General features: G+C 48.0%; 1 protein-coding gene across 1 annotated transcript in view; it reads right to left on the bottom strand.

Moving 5' to 3' along the window:
- Window positions 1–8,995: 8,995 nt before the first annotated feature.
- The window catches only part of CACNA1I (calcium voltage-gated channel subunit alpha1 I), a 244,787-nt gene continuing 226,809 nt past the window's right edge, over window positions 8,996–26,973 (bottom strand). The window contains exons 30-36 of the mRNA XM_065422053.1: window positions 26,579–26,700; window positions 24,851–25,180; window positions 23,346–23,492; window positions 13,942–14,058; window positions 13,034–13,199; window positions 11,724–11,920; window positions 8,996–9,703 (exon numbers count right to left, since the gene is read on the bottom strand). Of these exons, the coding sequence (XP_065278125.1) occupies window positions 8,996–9,703; window positions 11,724–11,920; window positions 13,034–13,199; window positions 13,942–14,058; window positions 23,346–23,492; window positions 24,851–25,180; window positions 26,579–26,700 (1,787 nt within the window). The remainder of the gene's footprint in view (window positions 9,704–11,723; window positions 11,921–13,033; window positions 13,200–13,941; window positions 14,059–23,345; window positions 23,493–24,850; window positions 25,181–26,578; window positions 26,701–26,973) is intronic.

Raw genomic sequence — 26,973 nt, forward strand, 5'->3', positions numbered from 1 at the left:
GCCGTGGAACGCTGATTCTGGGCACGGGAAACAAGCACAGACTGGTGGGACCGCATCGTGCTGCAGGTGTGGGACGATTCCCAGTGAATACCAGGATCAGAGCAGCCCTCACAGTTGAGAAGCGAGTGGCGATAGCCCTGTGGAAGCTTGCAACGCCAGACAGCTACCGGTCAGTCGGGAATCAATTTGGAGTGGGCAAATCTACTGTGGGGGCTGCTGTGATCCAAGTTGCCAGGGCAATGAAAGACCTGGTGATATCAAGGGTAGTGACTCTGGGAAACGTGCAGGCCATAGTGGATGGCTTTGCTGCAATGGGATTCCCAAACTGTGGTGGGGCCATAGACGGAACCCATATCCCTATCTTGGCACCGGAGCACCAAGCCACCGAGTACATAAACCGCAAGGGGTACTTTGCAATGCTGCTGCAAGCCCTGGTGGATCACAAGGGACGTTTCACCAACATCAACGTGGGATGGCCGGGAAAGGTACATGATGCTCGCGTCTTCAGGCACTCTGCTCTGTTTCGAAAGCTGGAGGAAGGGACTTTCTTCCCGGACCAGAAAGTAACCGTTGGGGATGTTGAAATGCCTATCGTGATCCTTAGGGACCCAGCCTACCCCTTAATGCCATGGCTCATGAAGCCGTACACAGGCAGCCTGGACAGGAGTCAGGACCTATTCAACTACAGGCTGAGCAAGTGCCGAATGGTGGTGGAATGTGCATTTGGACGTTTAAAAGCGCGCTGGCGCAGCTTACTGACTCGCTCAGACCTCAGCGAAAAGAATATCCCCATTGTTATTGCTGCTTGCTGTGCGCTCCACAATATCTGTGAGAGTAAGAGGGAGACATTTATGGCGGGGTGGGAGGTTGAGGCAAATCGCCTGGCCGCTGATTACGCGCAGCCAGACACCAGGGCGGTTAGAGGAGCACAGCAGGGCGCGGTGCACATCAGAGAAGCTTTGAAAACCAGTTTTGTGACTGGCCAGGCTACGGTGTGAAACTTCTGTTTGTTTCTCCTTGATGAACCCTCCGCCCCCCCCCACCCGGTTCAGTCTACTTCCCTGTAAACCAACCACCCCACCCCCCTTCGAGCACCGCTTGCAGAGGCAATAAAGTCATTGTTACTTCACATTCATGCATTCTTTATTAATTCATCACACAACTAGGGGGATAATTGCCAAGGTAGCCCGGGATGGGTGGGGGAGGAGGGAAGGAAAAGGACACACTGCAGTTTAAAACTTTAACTCTTATTGAAGGCCAGCCTTCTGATGCTAGGGCAATCATCTGGGGTGGAGTGACTGGGTGGCCGGAGGCCCCCCCACCGTGTTCTTGGGCGTCTGGGTGAGGAGGCTATGGAACTTGGGGAGGAGGGCTGTTGGTTACACAGGGGCTGTAGCGGCGGTCTCTGCTCTTGCTGCCTTTCCTGCAGCTCAACCATATGCTGGAGCATATCAGTTTGATGCTCCAGCAGCCGGAGCATCGACTCTTGCCTTCTGTCTGCAAGCTGACGCCACCTATCATCTTCAGCCCGCCACTTGCTCTGTTCATCCCGCGATTCAGCCTGCCACCTCTCCTCTCATTCATATTGTGCTTTTCTGTAGTCTGACATTGACTGCCTCCACGCATTCTGCTGTGCTCTGTCAGCGTGGGAGGACATCTGGAGTTCCGTGAACATATCGTCCCGCGTCCTCCGTTTTCTCCTTCTAATCTTCACTAGCCTCTGTGAAGGAGAAACATTTGCAGCTGGTGGAGGAGAAGGGAGAGGTGGTTAAAAATGACACATTTTAGAGAACAATGGGTACACTCTTTCACGTTAAATTTTGCTGTTCACATTACACAGCACATGTGCTTTCGTTACAAGGTCGCATTTTTCCTCTTATATTGAGGGCCTGCCGGTTTGGTGTGAGAGATCACTCACGCAGTGCCAGGCAACAGATTTCGCCTTGCAGGCAGCCATGGTAAGACAGTCTTTTGGCTTTTTTAACCTTCTTAACATGTAGCGCTCTCATTTCCCATACCAAGCACCCGTTGGGTTGGCCATTTAAAATGGGTTTGCAATGTAAAAGGACGGGCTGCGGTTTCCGGGTTAACATGCAGCACAAACCCAACTAATTCCCCTCCCCCACACACCCAATTCTCTGGGATGATCACTTCACCCCTCCCCCCCACCGCGTGGCTAACAGCGGGGAATATTTCTGTTCAGCAGAGCAGGAAGGGGCACCTCTGAATGTCCCCTTAATAAAATTGCCCCATTTCAACCAGGTGACCGTGAATGATATCACTCTCCTGAGGATAACAAAGAGCGATAAGGAATGGATGTTGTCTGCATGCCAGCAAACACCGGGACCATACGCTGCCATGCTTTGTTATGCAATGATTCCAGACTACGTGCTACTGGCCTGGCGTGGTAAAGTGTCCTACCATGGCGGACGGGATAAGGCAGCCCTCCCCAGAAACCTTTTGCAAAGACTTTGGGAGTACATGAAGGAGAGTTTTCTGGAGATGTCCCTGGAGGATTTCCACTCCATCCCCATATACGTTAACAGACTTTTCCAGTAGCTGTACTGGCCGCGATTGCCAGGGCAAATTAATCATTAATCATTAAACAGGCTTGCTTTTAAACCATGTGTAATATTTACAAAGGTACACTCACCAGAGGTCCCCTGTGTGCCCTCAGGGTCTGGGAGCACGCCTTGGGTGAGTTCGGGGGTTACTGGTTCCAGGTCCAGGGTGATAAACATATCCTGGCTGTTGGGGAAACTGGTTTCTCCGCTTCCTTGCTGCTGTGAGCTATCTACATTATCTCCATCCTCATCTTCCTCGTACCCCGAACCCGCTTCCCTGTGTGTTTCTCCATTGAAGGAGTCAAAGCACATGGTTGGGGTAGTGGTGGCTGCACCCCCTAGCATGGCATGCAGCTCCGCGTAGAAGCGGCATGTTTGTGGCTCTGCCCCTGCCCTTTGTTTGCCTCTCTGGATTTGTGGTAGGCTTGCCGTAGCTCCTTAATTTTCACGCGGCACTGCTGTGCGTCCCTGTTATGGCCTCTGTCCTTCATGGCCTTGGAGACCTTTTCTAATATTTTGCCATTTCGTTTACTGCTTCGGAGTTCAGCTAGCACTGATTCATCTCCCCATATGGCGAGCAGATCCCGTACCTCCCGTTCTGTCCATGCTGGAGCTCTTTTGCGATCCTGGGACTCCATCACGGTTACCTGTGCTGATGAGCTCTGCGTGGTCACCTGTGCTCTCCACGCTGAGCAAACAGGAAATTAAATTCAAACGTTCGCGGGCCTTTTCCTGTCTACCTGGTCAGTGCATCTGAGTTGAGAGTGCTGTCCAGAGCAGTCACAATGAAGCACTGTGGGATAGCTCCCGGAGGCCAATAACGTCGAATTCCGTCCACACTACTCCAATTCCGACCCGCTAAGACCGATTTTATCGCTAATCCCCTCATCGGAGGTGGAGTAAAGAAACCGGTTTAAAGGGCTCTTTAAGTCGAAAGAAAGGGCTTCGTCGTGTGAACATGTCCAGGCTTAATTCGATTTAACGCTGCTAAAGTCGACCTAAACTCGTAGTGTAGACCAGGCCTTAGACTGTAAAGCTGGAGGGAATATGTGACACCATGTGCATAGTACATGGGTCTGTACAGAGCCCTTATGCTTGTTCCAGATCCAGTTCCCCCCCCCCCCCCCCCCGATCCACCAGTTTTGGCTTTTGGGTCTTTGTGTATGTTAATTGAAATATCCTCTATGGCTTTTTGGCCACCATGCCTCCCCTTTGTGTGGCAACCTTTCGGTAGAGCTGGGAAGAACAGCGATCACCACAAAGGGTATGTCTACACTTGGGGCTTGGGGGTGGGGGGGGTGGGGAGAGTGATTCCCAGGTCAAGCGAGCTCATTGAGCTAGTGTGCTAAAAATAGAAAGTAATCACACCAGCATGAGTGGCAGAATGGGCTAGCCGCCCCGAGTACGTACCTAGCATCTCAGACAGACACACACTCAGGGCAGCCAACTCTTGACCCCGCTGCTCACCCTGCCGCAGCTACATTCCAATTTTGGTGTGCTGGCAGGAGCCGAGTGGGTGTATGTATATGTCTCCTTGAGCTCGGAGTCACACCTCCATCTCCTAGTGTAGACACACCTAAAACATCAGCCCTTAGCAACAGTCACCACACAGTGGTGTCTGAGCTACAGGAGTTAGCTCCAGTTCAAGTATGGAGGAAAGCAACAGTCATCTCTGACACCACATAATGGCAATTGTTGTCAAACGGTGACACTGGAATGGAGACAACCCTCTCTGTATAGTGCCTCTGGCTCATATGATTCCTCCTTCATGTCACTGGGGCGCATGCATCACGGGCCTCCTCCCTCCCGCCTCAGCTTCTGAGAGCTCAGAAATTCCCACAGGAGCACAGAAGTGAGGGCTCTGCCCTCCCCTGCTCCCCTATCCCAGAGAGCCTGGGAAAATGGGCTCCCCATAAACGCTAAACCAACCAGGCCAAAAGAACCCTCTCAAATACAGAGAACAGGCTCTGATCCAAATGAATGTGCACAAATCCCTGGTGGAAAAGACAACAAATTCTGCTGTGTTTTAACAACTCCCTCTCTCTGGGAAGAATCAATGTTTCTTCTTCTTCTTCTTCAAACCGTTAGTAAATAATTAAAAGAGAGAGACAAAATATTCTCTAAAGATAACCTAGTCCTCTGTTTCCATGGTAACCACTTTCCTAAGCCAGAAGCCTTTTGCATGAGCTGTATAGTGGAGGGTGCAAACCATTTGACGAGGCGGAGGGGAATGAGCATGGCCACGCCAATTCACGCAGTCGGAGAGGTGGGGGAGACCATGTGACTCAGCAGAGAAGGGGAGAATTGTCTGGGAAATGAGCTTCCAGAAAAATAAGGGAACTTTTCCCTTGTGAGTTGCTTCCAAGTGGGACTGGGGAGAAGCAGACAAAGCATCCGTTCTTGGGGGCCACTCTCACCATCTCTTTGAAGACCAAGTGACAGGGAACCCACTATCACAGACATGGCCATGATCTGGAAAATGACAGGAGGTCAAAGATAGATGGGAGCCCAAGGAAAGCTATAGAAACAAGATGTGGGGATTTGGTGACTTGGCTCCACTAGGGCCATTGGTGAAGGCTGCGCTCCTCTCCCCCAGAACTGGCCCTTAGCCTTAGGAAGAATTCGGGGAGGGGATGTCTTTCTGGTTCACTGAGTGGTTGTTTTTTCCAACATCCCAGTAGTTCCTAAACAGGCTCATCAGGAGGAATCGAACCCTAACAATGACAGAGCTAGGCAAATCTTGGAATATGCTTATCTCTGCAAGTCAGGGGATACTTATGAGGCAGAGGAAGGAATGGTAGGAGCTCCGGGGCAACAGCTGTTCTCCCCACTCTCCTTTGTGTGATACAAGCCCAATCTAATCTTATCTAGCTAGTGGCCACTCATGAGTCCTTACGCTAACTAGGTTCATGCGGTATCCAGGTGATCCCCTCAGAAGCGAGCCAATGAGAATGCAAGCAGTACCCCTATCTGCCACTTCTCAGGCATGGCTAGACTGTATGCAAATAGAGTACTCTGAAAGGTCCCAACTCAGATGTCAAACCTATACCTTTTAACAATATAAAAAGGTGGTCTAGAAATGGAGGCAGGTGTGCATACAAAAATAAAATTGAAGCACCACCATTAAATGCTGGCTGCAGAAATATATTGTTTGCATATGGAAAAAGACATCAGATTTCTCAGCCTGACCTCCTGCTGAAAGTGGCAGCGTCTCAAGTGCATAATGACCTTCTCTGTTCCAGAGGGGACAGCACAAGGACATGTTTCACAGACACCACCTCTTGGTGTCAGTCACTTGACCATCACAAGCAAGCATCCTCCCAACGTTGTTTTTTATCACCAACCTCGCATGGGACATTGGGGTGCCAGGCAGCTGGGATTGGTTTTAAAAAGTGTAGATCTCTGCTGTACTATAAATCAATATTACCTGCCACTTAACAGGTAGCAAGGCCTAGGATCTCTACAGTCATGGGTCCTTGTACCACCTTTGAATTGGGAATAGCACTGGCCCATGGAATGGAGCCCCACATCACAAGAATGACACCCTTGCTCTTGGGGACTGCATGGGGAGGGTATTACATAGCTGAGCTTTACCTGGAACATGACTCGTCTTCCATCCATGTTGATAAACAGACATTAACACGGCAATAGGAGAACCTGTTTCAAACGTGACCGTATATTGGAGGAGATTTGGCACCACTCCCATCCCAGCTTCCTCGCCCATTCCTAGGTCAGACAAGATACTTGTCTACCCGGCTCCCAGTGCAGCTGAGATTCCCAGCTCCTTGTCTCATTCCCTCTAAGGCCACAATTGAAATAACTGGGGACACACTGTGCATAGGCTGTCTGTGTTGTGTAAAGCCCGGTCTCCAATTTCAAAGTATTCCTGGATCGAATATTGGACCTAGAATTGCCAATTTCAGTCTTTCGTCTACTATGGATTGACCATTTTCTTCCCAGGTAATATAGAGCCATAATGGTTCTTTTTTCTTCTGCTCCAGTGATCGAATGTGCAGGGAGAACCCACCCAAGGAACAGCCAGTGCAAAAAACATTTGAAACCCTTGTTATTGCTTTAATTAATCTGGACCAGCAGCCTTCCTGCCGGGGTGGGGACTCCAGCTTTCCTGTCCTCCCCGGCATGCCTGCAGTCAGAGTTGTGCACTCTCCACAAAGCATAGATTACTCTCAACAAATAAATCAAATACATAAATTAATTTATCCTTTTTTTTTGTTCCACTTGACACGTTTGGTGTTCACAGCCCCAGTTTATAGGGTGAAGCAGCTGCTCAAAAACCAGATGAGCAAATCTGTACAGTACCAGGCAGCACAGTGCTTCTGATTCCAGTGGGGAAGGTGCTTCCAAGAGGGGTTTGCTGCACCAGCCCTCTTGCCTCCAAGAGAAACCATGTCTAGACAGGAACCCCTGTGGGAGATTCATTCTTTTCTCTGAATATGACAAAGCAATGTCCTCTGAACCTCCCTCTCTCTGTCCCCCTGCTCCTTTCCCTCTCTTTGCCTCATCCCTTCTCTCATTCTTTCTTGCTCTCAGAAATACCCGTGTCAGAGCCCTGTGAGCCTGTGGATTGCATCCCACTTTTTTCAAGCTCTTCAGGTCATTTCTTTGTCCACTGTCCTATCCACCCATAAATCTGGAAAGGATACAAAACAGATGAGTTCTTAAAAATGGACTCTCACAAGTAGAGAGGGTGAATGGTGAAGCAAAGCTTGACCACACAGCCGGCCTGAAACAGGGGTGCAGTCTCAGGGGGCTTGCTGCAGTAGTTATGGAAGAGAATCAGATTCTCCTGTTTTCAGCTTGATCCTGAAGCAGATCCTCTGGAATTGGGGGCCAATCTGCCTTCATACCACACAATCAATGGACACCAATCAGCAACCAGCCATGTACCTCCCTGACAATGAGTGCACACTCCTTTGCAAAACACAGCCAAGGTGAGAAACACACACACAAAACTGTCACTAGGGAGTCAAATATACATGATGTTGCACACACACACGCACACACACAAATTCTGCCCTCAGGGCCTGATCTTGTGAAGTCCTTCACACCCTCAACTGCCATTGGGCTGGATTCTGATCATGCTTAAATGAGGGATAACTCCGCTGATGTCAACAGAGTCACACCGGTGTGAGAGCAGAATGAGCCCCATTGACTTCAGTGGCATTACTGTGGATTCACATTAGTGGAACTGGGAAGAGAGTCACATCAGTGGAACTGGGAAGAGAGTTTGGTTCACAAACCCCAGCTCTGAGCCTGGGGACTGACTGCACTTAATATCTGATTGAGGCTCATTTTGTTTTGCCTTTTTTTTTAATTCTAGTTTCTTTTTCTTGTAATGTATACATGGATATAGATATATAAAAAATAACAGATCCGATTCTCTATAGACAGTTTTTGCGCCTTTGGGCTTCTAAAATAAAATTTGTCACAATTACAGAAACCTAAGGTGGGGGGGAAACAAACCCTGAACATCTGAGTTTCTTCTCTTAGCAGCTTTCTTTCTTTCTTTTTTTGGGGTGGGGTGAGGGGGGGGAATAAAATAAAAAGACAAAACCCAACCAAGTAAATAAATAAATAAAATAAAATAAAACAAAACACACCATTAAATGAACACATTCAGCAGTTGCCATGTTGCCTCCATCTCCTCCCTTCCCAGAGCATTCCTGCTGCGTTCACACACACTCATCAAAGTAACCTCAAATCACTTCCAATGCTCCCCCTCCGTTTGGGTTTTCCTGCTGTCTGGGCCAGATCTTCAGCTGGTGTCAACTTGCATTTCTCCACTGAAACCAAAGCTATACTGATTTACTCCAGCTGAGGACCTCCATGGAGCTCTGCTGATTTACACTGGCTGAGGAGCCGGCCCAGGATCATTAATTTTCAAAATGGAAGTATGAATGATGAATGACATTCTCAAAAACAACCAAACCCTCCTTGGGTTCTTATCTCCTTTCCCCCTCCCTGTTTGAAAAGAATGTCCCCAAGTCCCCCCACCCTTTCTCCTGCTTAGCACTTTCTGGAAGTCATAGTCGCTCAGTAAAAAAAATAAATAAATCAATCTCTCTCTCTATGTATATGTATATAACTAAACGGCTGCCACCCGGGCAGGTGTTTGGCTGGTGGGCCCAGTCCCTCCAAGCCCAGCGGTGCCCTCCTCATCACTGGTGTCTCTGCGGTGGTGCTCCCGGTCCAGCGCATGGGCGGGAATGTTGCCATATTGCTTTCGCTCTCTCACACTTTGGAGGTACAGTACCAGAGTATTTACTAAATATATATTTATATATATATATTTATATATTGTGTTTACGTGTTTCTTTTCCCCACAATCCTTTGGAATTGCTGCTGGGAAATGGTAGCACAAGGCGCGCCCTTGCCCACGCTGCTCGCTCCCCTCCCTACCCCAGGGACCCTCATCTGTTCCTTTTGCTGACTCCATTGCCCAGCTCCAGCTCAGAAGGGAGTGGGGAGCTGCGGTCTGCCGTCCCCAGTTTATCGGGGCTGTCTGACCCCTCACCATCACCCGGCGAGGGGGTGTCCTTGCAGAAGTCCGTCACCCAGGAGGGCATGGAGAGGAACCCCCGGGGGTCAACCGAGTAGAACGACTTGGCTTCGTTGGTGGTGGGCCCTCGGGAGGAGGGGTTGGCGCTGAGGCTGCTTGTGCTGTTGCACTTCTTTACAAGGGCCCGGCCTGGGGGTGGTGGGGGTGGTGAGAAAAGGGATGTCAGGGAGAGGCTGCTGAGGGTCTCTGACTGCTCGCTGTTGTTGCCACCCCTCAGGCTGCTCCCCGCGCCCTCCTCGTCAGAAGGGTCCATGGAGTCATGATGAGTGCACCCAGGGCTTGTGCTCCCTCCGCTGCTGTGGCTCCGCTGATGCCGCCTGATGTTCTGCAGGCTGAATATCCCGCGGCCCCGCAGGTTCCGCCTCCGGGATGCAGGGGAAAGCGGAGCTGCCATGGTTCTTTGGGTGGCAGCCGTTGGCATCGGGCACAGTGCCACCGGGAGGTCCAGGGTACACTGGGGTGAGTCGCTAAGGTTCAAGCTGTCCTCCAGGGTGGTCTGCAAGCTGCCTTCTGAGCTACTGCTCCTGCTGTCATCGAGGGAGGTGTCGCTCTCCGTGGCCTGAGAACAATATGCAACAAAGGGAAAGCTTTCAATCTCAGTTCCTTGCATCTGGGGCAACTGGGGTGAGACGGAAATGTGGCAAGCTACAGTCCACTTGGAAGGGCTCCTATAAAGCACCAGTTAGATGGCCAGAACATCTCTGACCCTGTATTCAGCCTCTATGGGTGCCTTTGAGCTGTGGGACTGTCTGTTCCATTGTCACCATCAGGCGATAAGGTCACAATCGGAGCAGGGCAGAGAAAGGTAATTCTATTTCACAATGGATTTTGGTATTTCGAAATTTGGTTTCACTCGGATTTGAAATGCAAACCAAATATTCTGAAATTCTCGGCCAAAGGCCATGGAGCCGGGTTCTGGGGCAATCCACCTGGAAGGCTGCCCCAGGGGCATATGCCCTGCAAACCCACACTGCTGAGGAGCAAGGGCTCCCAGCTCCCCGTCAGCCTGCCCTGCTGAGGAGCTGGGTGGGTGTGCTGACTGGAAACAAGGCAGGGATCTGTCGGGACTGCATCAAAATCAACCATCTCCGCAGAACATTTTGGTTTTGATGAACTGGCAAATTCTGATGAAAAAATGTTGGGTCAGAATTGTTCAATAAGGTGATGTGGAGATGGGGAGAGCCCAAAGGGAGGGAAAAACAGCCTTAATTTCTCTGTTTTGTTGGTCTCCTTTGTTATTTCACATTTTAGTTGTTTATAACAAAGGGTTCTGGAGACCTCAGGGTTTATCATAGGTGAATTAGAGGGTGTCTGATTTTCTCTTCCTCTGGAATAGGCCAACCCTTCTTCAACTTCACTCTCCTGCAGCCCAGAACATGAGCCATTCAGGAGACACCTTAGCATAAGCACAGTAGGGGAGTCCTCATGGCTTCTCCTTTCCACCACCTGTGTTTCTCAAATACATTTTATTTCCCCTCTATACTCTGTTCTTCCCAGTCTCCTAAGTGACAAACAGCAATATCTACCTGGGAGATAGAGGCCAGATGGGATATGAACAGAGACAAGGCCAGGGACACAGAGTCCATCTGGATGGGATACAGACCTAACAAGCACCGGGTGTGTGGGCATGAAGAAAGGTCCATTCGAGTTCTATTCGGACTTCATTGCCCCGCTGCTTGGGCCCTGTGAACACATCTGGCATCCTACCCACCTTCTTTAACTCCTGCCGAGACTATTTTTACATGTGTTGAACCCAAGGGCTAATGCCCTCTCCGCCACCAGACCAAGTCCTTAAGTGGGAAGCGTTCTGCTGCCATTAGCAGGATCAGCACCAAACCTATAAACAGGGGTGTCTGGGGCTACCTCTTTATACCTGCCATCCAAGCAGCAGGAGCCCGGGAGGCAACGCTCAGGAGCCAATGTGAACTCATGCCTACTTGGATCTAGACTGAGGCTGTCAAGCTAACTTGTGACCCAAACCAGGCCAGTGCATGTTTTCTGGAGGCACAGGGCCAGTGCCATCCAGCTCCTTCTTCCCTAGTACTCACTATGAATAACTCTTCAACCTAGTGTACTCTCTGTTCCCAGTAGTGATCTAGCCCTTTGATCCCCCAGATCCAGTGCACTTTCATGTGGTAAATAAGCACCCCAACTTTCACAAAAGCCAAAAATCAAGCTAATCCCATTTCAAAACAAGGCCAAAACAAGCCAATCCCTAAGAACCCCAACACTCTATGTGACTAGATCCCCCAGGTGTGCAGTCTGGGACTGTGGTGGGCTCGCTGTGCACCCCTGACTCTCTCCCCCGCTTGCCCCTGCTTGCCCCATCCTTGCCCCTGCTTGCCGGGAGCCAATTAAAAAAAAGAAGCAACAAGCTACAACGAGACAAAAACTAGCCAACAAGCAACTCACAAGCCAATTAAGCCAAAAACAAGCCCAATTTCTGTTTTTATTTCTGTGGGTTTGGCATGTCTGCTCTAAGCCCTTCTTCTCTCTCTCCTCCCCTCAGCTCCCTCTTTGCTTGGGTACACATGAGGGGCCACTATAGTGGGTGGGTGGGTGGGAAGCAGGGCCCTTACCTGGTGGAGTAGTGAGCAGTTCACACTTGGGGATCGCAGTGATGCCCATGAACCCTGCAGAGAGATTTTAGGAAGGCTGCCTGGACAGGAAACCTTCTCCTGCCCAGTCTGGGTGGCAGAGATGGCTGGGTGGAAAAACTCCGCTGGTACAGGTAACAGTGGCCTGGACGTACCTGGAGAGAAGGGTCTGGGGGGAACTGGCAGAGTGGGGCAAGGAGGTGGAATGAAAACAGAAAAATAAGACCTCAAGAGTCCATTGATCCACTTTGGAGTCTCTGTTTCTACCAAGGTAAGGGTCCTGTAAGCCCTGTAAACTGAAGGTGTTTAGTGACATGTACTCCCAGGCATGGATCCGGAGTGCCGAGTGTTCACACATTCCATTGGTCCCACTTTCCACATAATTACCAGAGTTTGTAACAGACTCGGAAGCATTATCAGAGCTAGGAGCAACATCCCCCCCCCCCCCCCCACATAAATGTCCTTGGAGAAAAAGGCTGAGACATGATAGGCCAAATTTAACCCAGGTGCAACTCCACTGAAGTCAACGGACTTACAACTGGGCTCCTGCAGAGTAGTAGAAAAGGGAAATACACAAAAAGGTGACTGGGGAGCTCAATGACCCCATAAGACCAGAGACATGTGCTCAGAAGTGGAATTAGGACTCTTGTTTCCAAGGCAGATGAAAGTACGGACCCTAGAGATAAGGAGCATGGTCTCAGGAGATGGTGGCACCGTCTACACTACAGAGTTAGCACAGTTCATCCACCCGATTGCTAGCTGACGTGACACTGGCTTTGAAGTCTTTGGACCTCATTCTCATTTGCATCCTGCTTCAGCTGTCCAAAGGGACCTTAGTGTAAAAAAGAATCATGTCCTTTAAGACTGTGAACATCTGTCTGTCTAGGGCAACTCTGAGGAAAGACAATAGTCACTATAAAAGGTGCCAGGGAAACCAAGCAAGCACCACACCAGTGCTTAATTTGTGCCAGGGCTTGCCAGGACTGAACCCCGGCACCTCTAAGTTTGGCAATTCATAGCCCCAGCACCTCTGAGCTTGCCGCATCAGTTATGAATGTAAATCAATTGCTTGAGCCCCGGCACCTCTTTCATTACAAATTAAGCCCTGCACCACACTGAGATTGGCAAATTGAGAGTGAATTCTTCTTTAGTGAAATCCCGTATCATATCAACTGTATTCCTTACCGAAATAAAGCAGAGCCAGGTCAGACTAACTGAACCAGTCTGCACTGTCAGTGGAGCTAGCATCAAACGACCACACTGTCAAGGAGAATGGAGGGGACTTTCTTTACCTTGATTACTCTCATGCTTCAGCCAGGACTGGACGGGGTTGAAAGGGATTTTCTCCATTTCACACAAGTAACTTTCCGGAGTTGGAGAAGCATCTGTAGTTGTTAACGGGAAGAAACATTCCCCCAAATCTCCCATGCCCATGGAGTCAAGACTGTTCTGGCCATCCTGTTGAAAAAATTAAAGAGATATCCTTTGTGAAATTAAAAATCACACGGATGGGGTGAAGCTGCCTGAGCAAGCTCTGGAGATGGGGTGGATTATGAAGATACCTGGACAGTGCACATTCATATTAGCAAATGGACATTCCAAAGGGTTACATCCCCATCCCCCTAAATATATTTCCAGTCAGCCATTGATAGCGGTGAAAGGAGCTGTAGCTTGCACCCCCCTCCGTGTTCTCATCAGATCTGTCTGAGTGATAAGTCTCTAGGGGAGGAGTTGCTGCTAAGTGTCTGACACTCACATTCTTCATGAGAGTGAAGTGTGATCAGTAGGGGAATACATGGCACTCCAGGCCGCGCTGGGACAGAGGTACAGAGTGCGGCACATTAAGAGGAACATGTACCCGATCAGCTGGCCAACAGATGTTGTGGTTGTGTTCCAAGATGCAGGCCCCTCCCATGGTTTGTGCTGTGTGCACATAAGTTCTGTGATGGACCCTGTCTCAGACAGCACGGAGAAGTGAAGAGGAGAGGAGACACTCACTCCTTGTAACCTCCTCCACTGGGAAAAGCCAGACCCTCACGGGATTCACTCCCATGCCCTGAGTGAGGAATGGGTTCTTGCCAAACCACTGCTAGGAGGAATGGTGGCTCTTTCAAGGAAAGACGTGTCATTCAGGACCTGGGAGGATGCACACGCTTCCCACTGTGTATGCATATATCCCAAATACCTAGGATGCTCCTACCTTGGTCTCCTTAGGACTCAACTGACAGATGCTGCGATTGTCTAAATCATCCCCTAGCAGGATGGAAGAAGACCTGTCTGAGTTGAGGGATAAGGCTTCCATTTCAGCCAGCTGAACCTACAGGAGGAGAAAGAAGCTGTCACAGGATATGGCCTGAATCTATTTCTCAACCAATCCTGCTGTTTTAAGGCTGGATGGGTGCAGGGAGAGAGCCCATACACCTGAGATTGACTTAAAAAAAATTCCTTTATTTATACTATGTATTTCCTAACCCAGAGCTAGGCCTGGTGAGACAACCCACTTCTAGTAAAGCATGGAAATGAAAACTGGGAGCTGCCAGGGACCAGTCCAGATGATGGGTTCCCTGATCAAGACTCCCCTGGTGTGAAAGATGGAGAGGGGAATCCAGAGTCTGTCCCAGGGTCAGAGTCTGGCACCAGGCTCCTCGAGTGTAGGGCTCACTGAGTCAGTGCCAGGAGAGGACTTCCTTAGTCTGGGGATAATAGTCTGCCCCAGAGACAGAGCAGTGGGGAAAAATCCCATACACCAACAATTAGTTCATGGCAAGCTGAGGTACGAATCTAGCCTGCACTAGCCTTTGGCAGACGGACTCTCCCTGTGGACCTGCTGCCATGCATTAACAGTTCATTAATCTAGTCCTCTCTGACCTTCAGTAGGGTCCATGCAGACAGACAGCCCACATTAGGCTAGTGCGGTGTGGATTCACACCCCACCTCGCTGCAAACTAAATGTTGTGCACACAAATCCCTAGTCTGGAGACAACAGAGTGTGCTCTGATGCTGGATGAGGAGAAGGCCCCCTCAATCTGGGGCTAATGAAGATTGTCCTAATTAAATAGTGTGAAGGCTCTTTCATGCCAGGGATAAGCATGCCACTTTCAGTCCATGCCAGTGTCATGCTTTTGATTCTCTCTCACCGTCACTACTATAACCTATTCCCTTCTGGCTTCTCTGCTTCTTCCCTCTCTCACCTTTAATCTATCCAACACCTTAACTAACATCATCTTCTCCTCCCTGTTGCTTTATCTATGGCACTCCCTCCTCCATTCCCTTCACTGGCTTCCTCTTTATCAGGTGTAACAAAGCTCACCATTCTCAGCTTTCAGGCTCTGCACAGCTCTGCTCCTGCCTACATCTCTGTTCATTTCATCCCCCATCCCATTTTACACCCTACACTCCCCTCCCCAACCTTCTCTCCTTAGTGCTTCCTTTGCCTTCTCCCATTTGCATCTCTCCTCTACACTTGGAAAGCTTCTCCTTCTTCCTGTATGCCAAGCAGCCTCCCTCTCCTTCTTCAAACATACTTCCTTCCCTCAGCCTTCCCTCACTGGTCTCTAGAGCAGGGCTAGCTCCTACTCCTGCACCTGATCCTTTATTGTTGTTGTATCTGTCTTATTTAGGGCTGCATGCTCCTTCAGGACTGGGATCTTGTCCTCCTATGTGTTTGAACAGACTGGGTGCACCAGTGGCACTATGTGAATAACAATAAGAAGATGATTTGGTGATATGACTCCTTCAGGCTGGAAGTTTAGTGGTCTTTGCCAGTGTCAGTGATTGGAAGAGGACTCCTTCAGAGTGTCAAGTATCAAGGGGTAGCCGTGTTAGTCTGTATCTACAAAAACAACAAGGAGTCTGGTGGCACCTTAAAGACTAACAGATTTATTTGGGCATAAGCTTTCGTGGGTATGCATCCGAAGAAGTGAGGTTTTTACCCACGAAAGCTTATGCCCAAATAAATCTGTTAGTCTTTAAGGTGCCACCATACTCCTTGTTCCTTCAGAGTGATAATTCACTTGTAATAAACAAAAGAAAAAACCTGATCTACATTTTTAAAGAGACCTGACATCCATAGTCATTAAGTTGTTCCAACACAAGAACACCATGTTGTATAACTGTTCAGATTGCTCAAATACAAAAGCCACCAACTCAGAGCATTAACAAACTCAGAAACCCACAACTGCATTATGTCATGCTACTCAGCAACCAGTACTCAGCAACCAGTCAACAATTTATGGTCTAGAAACACAGTCTGAATCCAGCCCCATTCGACGTGTGTGCTCATCCATGATGTATAAGCAAACCTTTCACCAAAACAACCTTAACTCTGTCCCTATAGGCATGTAAGTATGAAATAGGAAAAAATCTGAGACAACCTCCTTCAGCCATAACAAAGCGTTTCAAATCATCAGTGACCAAAAACACAAGAATACTTTACTCTTTGTTGAACTGCTATTCTGCAAATCTGTCCATCTCGCAGTTTACACAAAAAGACATACTTAACAAAGTCATAAATAGACAACGAGCAGGCTCAAAGCCTGTTCACCATTTTTCATTGACAAACCCTGGGCTGCGGATTAAACACTCCATGGACCATCAATACACATTGCTAGTGTGTACGCAAACCTCATAAAGACAGAAAATGAAATGATAGCAATGACATGAAAAGAGAACAAGGGTCTTCTTATATTTTAATATTACAACTTCTATAGACTACAGACTACTTAGAACTCTCCTGAATAAACTTGACGAAGTAAAAATGAAATGATGACAGTGGGCAGTTCACTATATCAGTAGATTGGTTTAAAAAATTCAAAGATGGCCACATGCATAGTCACCGAACTTCTTATATCCCTTAGAAAAATGACTAGATCCAGACATAACAAATTATAGAGTGATAGAGTTCAAGGCCAGAAGGGGCCACCAGATCATCCCTTTGAAAATAGGGAAGCAATCATGACAATCTTTGTGTGAAGAACTGTTTTGAAAACAAGGCTCCAGGGGCTGAGTCCTGCAAGATGCCCAGTAGAGCTGAGCGAAATCTTTTGACCAACCTTTTTTGGGTGAAAAATGCAGATTTGGCAACACTGAAACATTTTGCAAATTTGTGTCCACTTCACCAAACTGTTTATATAAAAAAATCCCTCCCCCCCAAAATTCCCCAAAAGTTGAAGCGTTTCATTTTGACATTTTTCGAGTTTTCCGATCAAAATGACTTTTTGTTTAGAAATTTCCTTCAATTTAATTTTTTTACACATGCAAATACATTTTAAAAACTTCTCGAAATCAAAACAAAACATTTTGTTCAATCCAAAACACTTTTTTTTTTTTTTACTTTTCAATTTGCTCAAAATTTTGGTTTGGGGTGACTCAAAACAATTTTTTTGGAATCACCAGCAAACCCAAAACTTCACTATCTGCATGGCTCTAGTGCTGACCACTTTCGCTTGACAGAGCAGAACACTTAGCACATACTTAAGAACTTTAAGCATGTGTAGTGTTTTGAGCTGGAGCACTTAGTACATTGCTGGATCAAGCCCTAGATAAGAAGGGAACAGCTTGAAGGCTGTAGGCAAGTGTTGTCACCGGGCAGGTTTCAACCTGTTTTGGCATGGTGCTTCCTTATAATTTTGACGAAGCACACACACGTTGAATAGGGCCAAATGAAGAATGTGCTCTGTCTATGTACATTTTGATTGATTACTCTACAGAGTGTTTGAAATGTCTGTGTACATCCTAGATTTTTAATGTTAGTGGTTGTATCTGGACAGCCTTCCGTGTTACACAGCATAGTGTTCTTCTGGTGGAATTTCCTTGTTGTTTTTCACAAAAGTTTTATACTATGTAATTATGTTATGATGCATATAAAATAATGATGCATATATCTGGTTAAAACGTTGAACTTTAATTTTACTTTAATATGATTTAGAAAATAAAAATATCTAAATTTTAATGCTAAATTGTTCCTGCATGAGTTGATCAATAATTTCCTTTAAATTCCAGAATGTATTTATATGAATCAAAAATATCAACTTTGGAAAATAATTTATAATTCTAAAGTGGTTATTGGAACTTTTTTTAAATTACAAATCAATTCTTTCATAGTTGTTTTCACTTTCCTCATTTTTAGCACACTTTTTTTATTCTTATTTTTCTTTTAATGTAATTTTTTTATATTTAAAAAAAAATTATTATTGATTGTGGTTATCATTCTGGCCACCTGTGCTTGTCTGTGTGGTTTTTTTTTAATGAAATTGCTGTTTTCTTTCCGTTAATATTTCAAAATACTTTTCTTGCTGTGTTTTTAATCCAAATTTTGTTTTATGCTGTCTTCCTGTATGTCTTCTCAACCTTAACTCCACCTTAACAAAGGAATTTTGTCTGGAGAGCTCCTGTGTTTTTTTAACAATGTGACATGGTTATGACATACATAGGGAACAAGACAGGCAGACAGGAGGAAACCTGCTGAAGCCCCTATGTTCTGATAGGAAACGGGACCAAGTAAACCAGGAGAACTGTAGGGCCCTGGGAACCATGAGGAGCCAGAGTTCAAAGAACTCTGTGGAGCTGAGAAACTCTGCATGACCTTGGTTTCCCAGCTATCCTCTGGAAATCAGCTTCCTACTATTCACCAGCCTTCCCTCCTTTCCCATGCTCCAAACCTTGATTCCTGCTGCTTCTCCCAGTTTTGCATCCCTGTGGACTTTCTGAAGTCCACAGAATCTGCTGCAGACCTTAACAGGTCTGCAGGAACCACTGACCCAATGTGGAATCTACTAATGTTCACAGCAGATCCTTCAGACTTCAAAAAGTCTGCAGGGAAGAATATCTGGAACCAGAAGTTGGAATCAAGGTATGGAACTTGGGGGAGCTGAGAAGTAGGGGGCAGATGACTCAAAGAAAGACCCAAGGGGGGCCAGAGAAATTCTGCTGAGCTTAGAAGCTTTGCTGACATGCTGAGTTGAGGTAGGCATGGGAGACCCTGGGGACCCAGAGGATGTCTGTAGGTAGGGTGACCAGATCACCCAGGTCAAATATCGGGACGTGGGGGGGGGCGTGGCGGGGGGGCAGAGCAAACAAAAAACAAAAAACAAAAAACCCTCCTCCACAAGCGCTGGAGGGAGGCCCTGGAGACGCAGGGGAAGCGCGGTGCCGTGAGTGAGAGTCCGGCCTGGCCCCGAGCAGGCAGGACTCAGTCGGTCGGTAGGGAGAGGAGGGGGGCGGCCCGCGGGGCCAGGCGGCAGCTGTTCTCCCCCCTGGGCAGCGGGACTCGGGAGCAGCCGCTGCTGCAGCTCCCACTGCCGCGGGGGGAGGAAGCGGCCGATGGCCAAGCTCGGCGGCTGCGGCTCTGGCGCCCGGGCCCGAACCCCCTGAGCCTGGGCCTGCTGCGGGGACCCAGCAGCGCGCACGCTGCGCCCAGCCCCTGGCCAGTCGCGTCTGGGCTGCTGCCCAGCTGGTGCAATCGCGCGGCGGACCTGGAGTGGGGGCAGCAGGCCCCAGCCCCCCCGTCCTGCTCGGGTCCCGCAGGGGAACGAAAGGGGCTGGGCTGCCGATGCCTCCGCCCCGGGGCCGCCGCGGGATAGCACCAGCTGGGCAGCAGCCCAGATGCGACTGGCCAGGGGCTGGGCGCAGCGTGCGCGCTGCTAGGTCCCCGCAGCAGGCCCGGGCTCGGGGGGTTCGGGCCCGGGCACCAGAGCCGCAGCCACCGAGCTTGGCCATCGGCCGCTTCCTCCCCCCGCAGCAGTGGGAGCTGCAGCAGCAGCTGCTCCCGAGTCCCGCTGCCCGGGGGGGAGAACAGCCGCCGCCTGGCCCCGCAGGCCGCCCCCCTACTCTCCCTACCGCCCGACTGAGTCCTGCCTGCGCTCGGGGCCAGGCCGGACTCTCACTCACGGCACCGCGCTCCTCCTGCATCTCCAGGGCCTCCCTCCAGCGCTTGTGGAGGGAGGAGGAATGGCGAGCCTGGGGAAGAGGCGGGGATTTGGGGAGGGAGCCAATGGGGAAAGAAGGGGGCGGAGTCGGGGCGGGGGTGTGGCGCCAGCACTTCTGGGCTCCTGAGCATTTGCTTGTTTGTCCAGTGTCCCAACCTAACATCGGTCGGGACGCGGGACAAACAAGCAAATATCGGGACAGTCCCGATAAAATCGGGACGTCTGGTCACTCTATCTGTAGGGTTAGCGGGAGTGCTCAAGGCTACTGCTGGTTGTCACCTACCCATAATTCAGCTGCATACAGCAGCACATACATAGTAATGATGCTCATGAAAGTCCATGATTCATCATCTTTCTCTTTAGCCCTATTACTTTCCCTTTCCCTTGACTTGGATTCTAAAGTTTTGTTACCATGGGGGAAGATGCCACCACAAGTACCCTTTGTGGTTGTGAAAATTCTGCCACCCTACCCCTTGGTGGTGGTGTGGTGATTTTGCTGCCTACCTTCTTGCATGAGAGGGTGGGAAAATTCTCCTGCCACCTGCCTCCCCATGCATGATGCTGAAGATTATGGCCAAGATTTTCAAAAGCAACAAGTGATTTTGGGTGCCTCATTTTTTGGGTGCCCACCCTGGGATGCCTTAAATGGGCCTGATTAACAGAAAGTGCTTAGCACTCACTCTCTAAATATCAGGCCCCTTGAAGGGCCTTGAGTTGGGCACCCAAAAATGCAAGCACCCCAAATTACTAGTCACTTATCAAAATCTTGTGTATACCACCACATGCCCCCTGTGGATGAGGGCTTGAAGACTCAGCAATTGGAGAAGAATAGCAGCATTTGCCTATTGCTGCCTCTGAGGAAGACTCATTGAGAAGGCTGTGGCTGGGAGGAGAAGGCCTGGTGCCTTGGACCCAGGGGCATGGAGCTAATCCATTGCTCTCTTTATGTACAGAGGAGAGAGTAATCTACCAATGAGAACTCTTGACATTCTAACTTTGCTAACTCATTTCAACCAATAAAACTGTAGAATGCAAATTAACTAGACAGGGAATGGTGATCATTGGTTGTGTTACCGCTGATATCACATTGACAATATATAAGAATAACCTGAGCTATTGACACAACTCTAACCACAATCATAACAGTTAGGTACAACAATTGTTAAAATTTTTACTTAATTACAACCTAATTTCTTTCAGCGTTTTCAGTGAGTTTTAATGGAAATTCCAAAGGTTTAGGGAAGGATTTTCAAAACCACCTAAAAGTGATTTAGGAGCACAAGTCTCATGGAATGTCCATGGGACTTGTGCTCCTAAGTCCTTTATGTGATTTTGAAACTCCCATCCTTAATAAGAAGTCATTTTTAGCTAGAAGGATCCCTTCCAAAAAAAAAGAGACCCAAAAACTTCCTTAATGGGCCATTTTTTAATTAATTTTAACTAGGGCTGTCAAGCGATTAAAAAAATTAATCACGATTAATCGCATGATTAAAAAAATTAATCACAATTAATCGCGCTGTTAAACAATAATACAATAACAATAACAACAATACCTTTTATTTAAATTTTTGGATGTTTTCTACATTTTCAGATATATTTATTTCAATTACAACACAGAACATAAAGTGCACAGTGCTCAGTTAATATTTATTTTTGATTTTCACTGTAAAAGACAAAAGAAATAGTATTTTTCAATTCCCCCATTGCAAGTACTGTAGTGAAATCTCTTTATCAAGAAAGTTGAATTTACAAATGTAGAATTATGTAAAAAAAAAAATCCTGCATTAAAAAATAAAACAATATAAAGCTTTAGAGCCTACAGGTCCACTCAGTCCTACTTCTTGTTCAGTCAATCGCTCAGACAAAGAAGTTTGCTTACATTTGCAGGAGATAATGCTGCCTGGCTGCTTCTTGTTTACAATGTCACCTGAAAGTGAGAACAGGCATTCACATGCCACTGTTGTAGCTGGCATTGCAAGATATTTACGTGCCAAAAGCACTAAAGATTCGTATGTCCCTTCGTGCTTCAACCACCATTCCAGAGGACATGCGTCCATGCTGATGACGGGTTCTGCTCGATAACCATACAAAGCAGTGCGGACCGACGCATGTTCATTTTCATCATCTGAGTCAGATGCCACCAACAGAAGGTTGATTTTCTTTTTTGGTGGTTCGGGTTCTGTAGTTTCCGCATCGGACTGTTGCTCTTTTAAGACTTCAGAAAGCATTCTTCACACCTCATCCCTCTCAGATTTTGGAAGGCACTTCGGATTCTTAAATCTTGGGTCAAGTGCTATAGCTATCTTTAGAAATCTCACATTGGTACCTTCTTTGTATTTTGTCAAATCTGCAGTGAAAGTGTTCTTAAAAGAAACAACATGTGCTGGGCCATCATCCGAGCCTGCTATAATATGAAATATATGGCAGAATGTGGGTAAAACAGAGCAGGAGACATACAATTCTCCCCCAAAGAGTTCAGTCACAAATTTAATTAAAACATTATTTTTTTAACAAGCGTCATCAGCATGGAAGCGTGTCCTCTGGAATGGTGGCCAAAGCATGAAGGAGCATATGAATGTTTAGCATATCTGGCACGTAAATACCTTGCAATGCTGGCTACAAAAGTGCCATGTGAATGTCTGTTCTCACTTTCAGGTGACATTGTAAATAATAAGCAGGTACCATTATGTCCCGTAAATGTAAACAAACTTGTCTGTCTGAGCGATTGGCTGAACAAGAAGTAGGACTCAGTGGACTTGTAGGCTCTAAAGTTTTACATTGTTTTGTTTTTGAATGCAGTTATGTAACAAAAATAATCTACATTTGTAAGTTGCACTTTCACGATAAAGAGATTGCACTACAGTACTTGTATATGGTGATTTGAAAAATACTATTTTTTTGTTTATCGTTTTTAGAGTGCAAATATTAGTAATAAAAATAATAATATAAAGTGAGCACGGTAGACTTTGTATTCTGTGTTGTAATTGAAATCAATATATTTGAAAATGTAGAAAAACATCCAAAAATATTTAATAAATTTCACTTGGTATTCTATTGCTTAACAGTGTGATTAAAACTGCAATTAATCACGATTAATTTTTTTAATCGTGATTCATTTTTTTGAGTTAATCGTGTGAGTTAACTGCGATTAATCAACAGCCCTAATTTTAACTCACACTAATTAACAGACTTACTTGAAAATCCAATCTTTCCTCACTGATTATGGCCCGAATTAATCAAAGCATTTAACCACGTGCTTAACTCCCATGGACATCAAAGGGACTTCAGAAAGCACATGCTTAAAGTTAAGCATAGGCTTAAATGCTCTAAGAATTGGGCCCTGAGTGCTGAAAATTTGGGGACGATACACTGTGTCCTTCACATAAACAAATCTCTTCTTTAAGTGAAAAACTGATACACAGCAATGATATCTCCACCTCTAGTTCATTCTCTCCTGTCATCCTTCCTGGTACATCTGCCTTTCCTTCCTGCTTTCCACCAGTACATACGTGCCTCCCATTGCTTAGGAGGACAGGCCAATATCAGAAATTCACTGTAGTAACAAAGGTCGAAGCTTCTGTCTAAACAATCTATGGAGCTCTCCTCAGGGAAACCTCAAGGGTATGAGCATGTGTGTGTGTATTGGGGGGTTCCCTCCCCATCCTCGCACGCAGGTTACCTCTTGCTTGTCATGGTTACACTTCTCGCACATGGCCGGCGAGGAGTAATGATGGAAGACGGAGCCCGATAGGTTATCGATGATCATTAACTCCCCGTCGAAGGAGTCCTTAATAATTAAAGAGACACTGTCCAGCCATAAGTTCTCCTAGGGGACAAGAAAGGGGGAGGATGGGAGAAATTATTTAAAGAACCCAGAGTTTTTTGCTTTAATGTGTTGTGCGAATTTAGGGCCAGATTCTGCCACCCTTACTCAGAGGGAGTAGCACTTTACTCTATGAGCAACCTCGCTCAAGTCAGTGAGGCTGGTCGTGGCGCAAGGTGTCACTTAAGGTGAGTGATGATGGCAGAATCCAGCACGTAGGGTTTGTCTACACTTGAAACACTACAGATGTGCCACTGCAGCGCTTCAGCGTACACCAGTGGATTACAACCTGTGGTCCATGGACCCCTGGGGATCTGCAGACTATGTCTACGATTTCCAAAGAGGTCCGTGCTTCCATTTGAAATTTTGTAGGGGTCCACAAATGAAAAAAGGTTGAAAACCCCTGGTGTAGACACTACCTATGCTGACAGGAGGGTTCTCCCATTGGCGTAGGTAACCCACCTCCCTGAGGGTAAGTCTACACTACCCGCCAGATTGGCGGGCAGCGATCGAACCAGCAGGGGTCGATTTATTGCGTCTAGTCTAGATGCAATAAATCGATCCCCAAGCGCTCTCCCGTCGACTCCTGTACTCCACCGCCACGAGAGGCACGGGCGGAGTCGACAGGGGAGTGGCAGCAGTCATCTCACTGCAGTGAAGACACCACGGTAAGTCGATCTAAGTACGTTGACTTCAGCTACATTATTCATGTAGCTGAAATTGAGTAACTTAGATCGATCCCCCGTCCCAGTGTAGACCAGGCCTAAGAGGTGGTAGCTTGGTCTGTGGAAGACTTCTTCCATCGACCTAGCATTGTCTATGCCGGGAGTTAGGCATAGCTACATTTCACACCCCTAAGCGATGAAGCTGGGTTGACTTAGCTTTTTAGTTAGACCAGGCTTTAGTGTTCATGTGAAATGGAGGGACTAACATCACTAGTTGCCAGTGCAGACAGGCACTGCGTAAGCTTCCCTTCCAGCTCTGCCAATGCACCTCACTCCTGTACTGCACCATCTCCTGCTATTCCAATCCTCAGCTCCCCACACAAAATACTCTGCTAATGCACCTTAATCTTGACCTGCAGCACCCCTCCTATCATAATCCTGAGCTTCTTGCACAGCTCTGACAATGCACCTCCAACCTGTCCTGTAGTACTCCCTGCACCCTTTGCTATTCCAGTCCTGGCCCCACACAACTCCACCAATGCACCGGCACAACCCAATTCACCCAAGCTAGACCTGAATGCAAACCAGTCACCAGTCTGTATCCCATTATACTAAGCCCTAAATCATCTAGACTGCCCTCCTTTTCCCCACTCCAGCCTGCTGCAGTCTTGCTGGTAAGCACAAGGGTTTACCCACCTGTGCTGGAGAGAAACATCTCATGCACAGATGTCCTTCAGGGTCCACTCTCCCACCTCCTCCACCTCCTCCTCCCCGTCCTGAGCTCGGGGAGCCCACGCTGCGGGGGCAGAGCCCGTGTGCCATCTCAAGCTCAATCTCGGCATCCATTTCCGCATCCTCCTGCGCCTCCTTGTTGCTGTCGTCGAGGTGTTTCATAAGCACAGCTACCACCACGTTGATGAGAACGAACTGGGCTGTGAGCACGAAGCTGACAAAGTAGAGTGGCGAGATGAACTGCAGGTTGCTGAGGCAACTCCGGTCATCATGGGTGCAGTCCCGCAGGGTATCCTTGAGGAAAGGGCAGGTGTAAGAGGAAGTGGTGGGAAAAAGGAGAGAAGGACTAGAGTAAGAATTTAAATTTGGCTGCTCCCTCAGTCAAAAAACACAGAATCCAATGCCAGGCAGGACTAAGGTCTTCCAATACCCGGTGCTGTCTGAGCATATGGGATCCTCAGTGCCCAGTGCCCCCGGCAATCACAGGAAGACCATCATATTTGACAATCTCTGCTCAGTGCTCCAGAAACAGGTGCCCTCTTCCACATAGGCCTAGGGAGAAAATTCCTTCCAGATCTGCAAATGTGATCATTTTAATCCTGCAAGTGTGAGCAAGAGTCACTGCAACTAAGTGCCTAATCCCCTTCATCTCCCAAAGACACTACCCATGTCCAAAGAATTGTCCATTCCCCCCCCCCTTGAATCCCTGTGAGCTATTTAATTTGGAGCAATATGATTTGAACGTAGGAGAGAAAACTTATCTGCCTGAGGTTTCTAAATCACAAGCCATTCCCATTGCAGCTCCAGGTGTGTGTCATACCAAATGCACCCCCGACTCAGCCTGGGAGAAGGGGCTAGGGTGGTAATGGCGGTGAATCTCCCTTCTCAGTATGGCCACACTGTTGTCCTGCTCCTTGAGGAGAGAGTTTGCACTTCTCTCCACCAGCTGCCTGCAAGACTAGATGGGCCAATGGTCTGATCTAGTCTGGCAGGAGGTAGGATACTGGACTAGATGGGCCAGTGGTCTGAACTGGCAAGCCAACATCTACTTCTTTTTTTTTTTTTTTTTTGGTATCAGGGTTGGAAGGGACCTCAGGAGATCATCTAGTCCAACCCCCTGCTCAAAGCAGGACCAATCCCCAGACAGATTTTTGCCCCAGATCCCTAAATGGCCCCCTCAAGGATTGAACTCACAACCCTGGGTTTAGTAGGCCCATGCTCAAAGCAGCGAGCTATCTCTCCCCATCATCTAGCTCCTGTGAAAACAGTTCTTGTCAGAAAACAGGGCCTGCAACAGATCCAGTCTCCAGGCCCGCAATGAGTGCAGCTGGCCTGTACTAGATTCCCTAACAGGTTACACTGTCTGACTGACTAGAAGAGTCAGCAGACCGGCTCTCAAACCCAGCAGCAGCTGCTGCTTTAAGTATTTGTCCCTGGCTGCAACAGCTTCTGTCTTGGACCCAGCCCTGCTCCTACCTAGCCTCACTCCAGGTAACCCAGTTTTGACCCTGGGCCCTGATTCCTGACTCCGGCTGTGACCCTTGGCTCTGGCATTGGGCCTCTGACTCCGGTTCTGACGCCCGCTCTAACCCCTAGGCATGGCCATCCATGTCCCAGTCACTGACAGTTCCAAGCAGTGCTGATCCCTCCCACTCCAGCGTAGAATTTCTCCTTCTCGGAGGCCCATGTTACCTTCATGATTCCATTCCAGTTGTCGCCAGTGGAGACCTGGAAGAGCGTGAGGAAGGCCATCCCAAAGTTCTCAAAGGTGGCATGGCGGCTCATGCCCTCACAGGGGTTCTCGTCATTGCACACTGCAAAAGAAAGGATTTATAATTGTGCAATGGATACGTTCCTAGCTCTCAGAGTGTGCCAGGGACTCAGAATAAGACCCCCTGTGACCATTCCACTCTGAGTTTATTGGCTTCACATCCAGAAGTCTGCACTCAGTGGCTCCAGTCTATAGTCCCATGGGCTGGGTCCATGACAGTAATGACCAATGGTTGGACATTGTCTAGCAGTATCAGAATAATCACCCCAACCCCAGGATATCAATCAGCATAACTCATTTCCCAGGGATGTCTCCC

This window comes from Emys orbicularis, chromosome 1 (assembly GCF_028017835.1).
Source record: "Emys orbicularis isolate rEmyOrb1 chromosome 1, rEmyOrb1.hap1, whole genome shotgun sequence".
Classification (NCBI taxonomy): Eukaryota; Metazoa; Chordata; order Testudines; family Emydidae; genus Emys; species Emys orbicularis.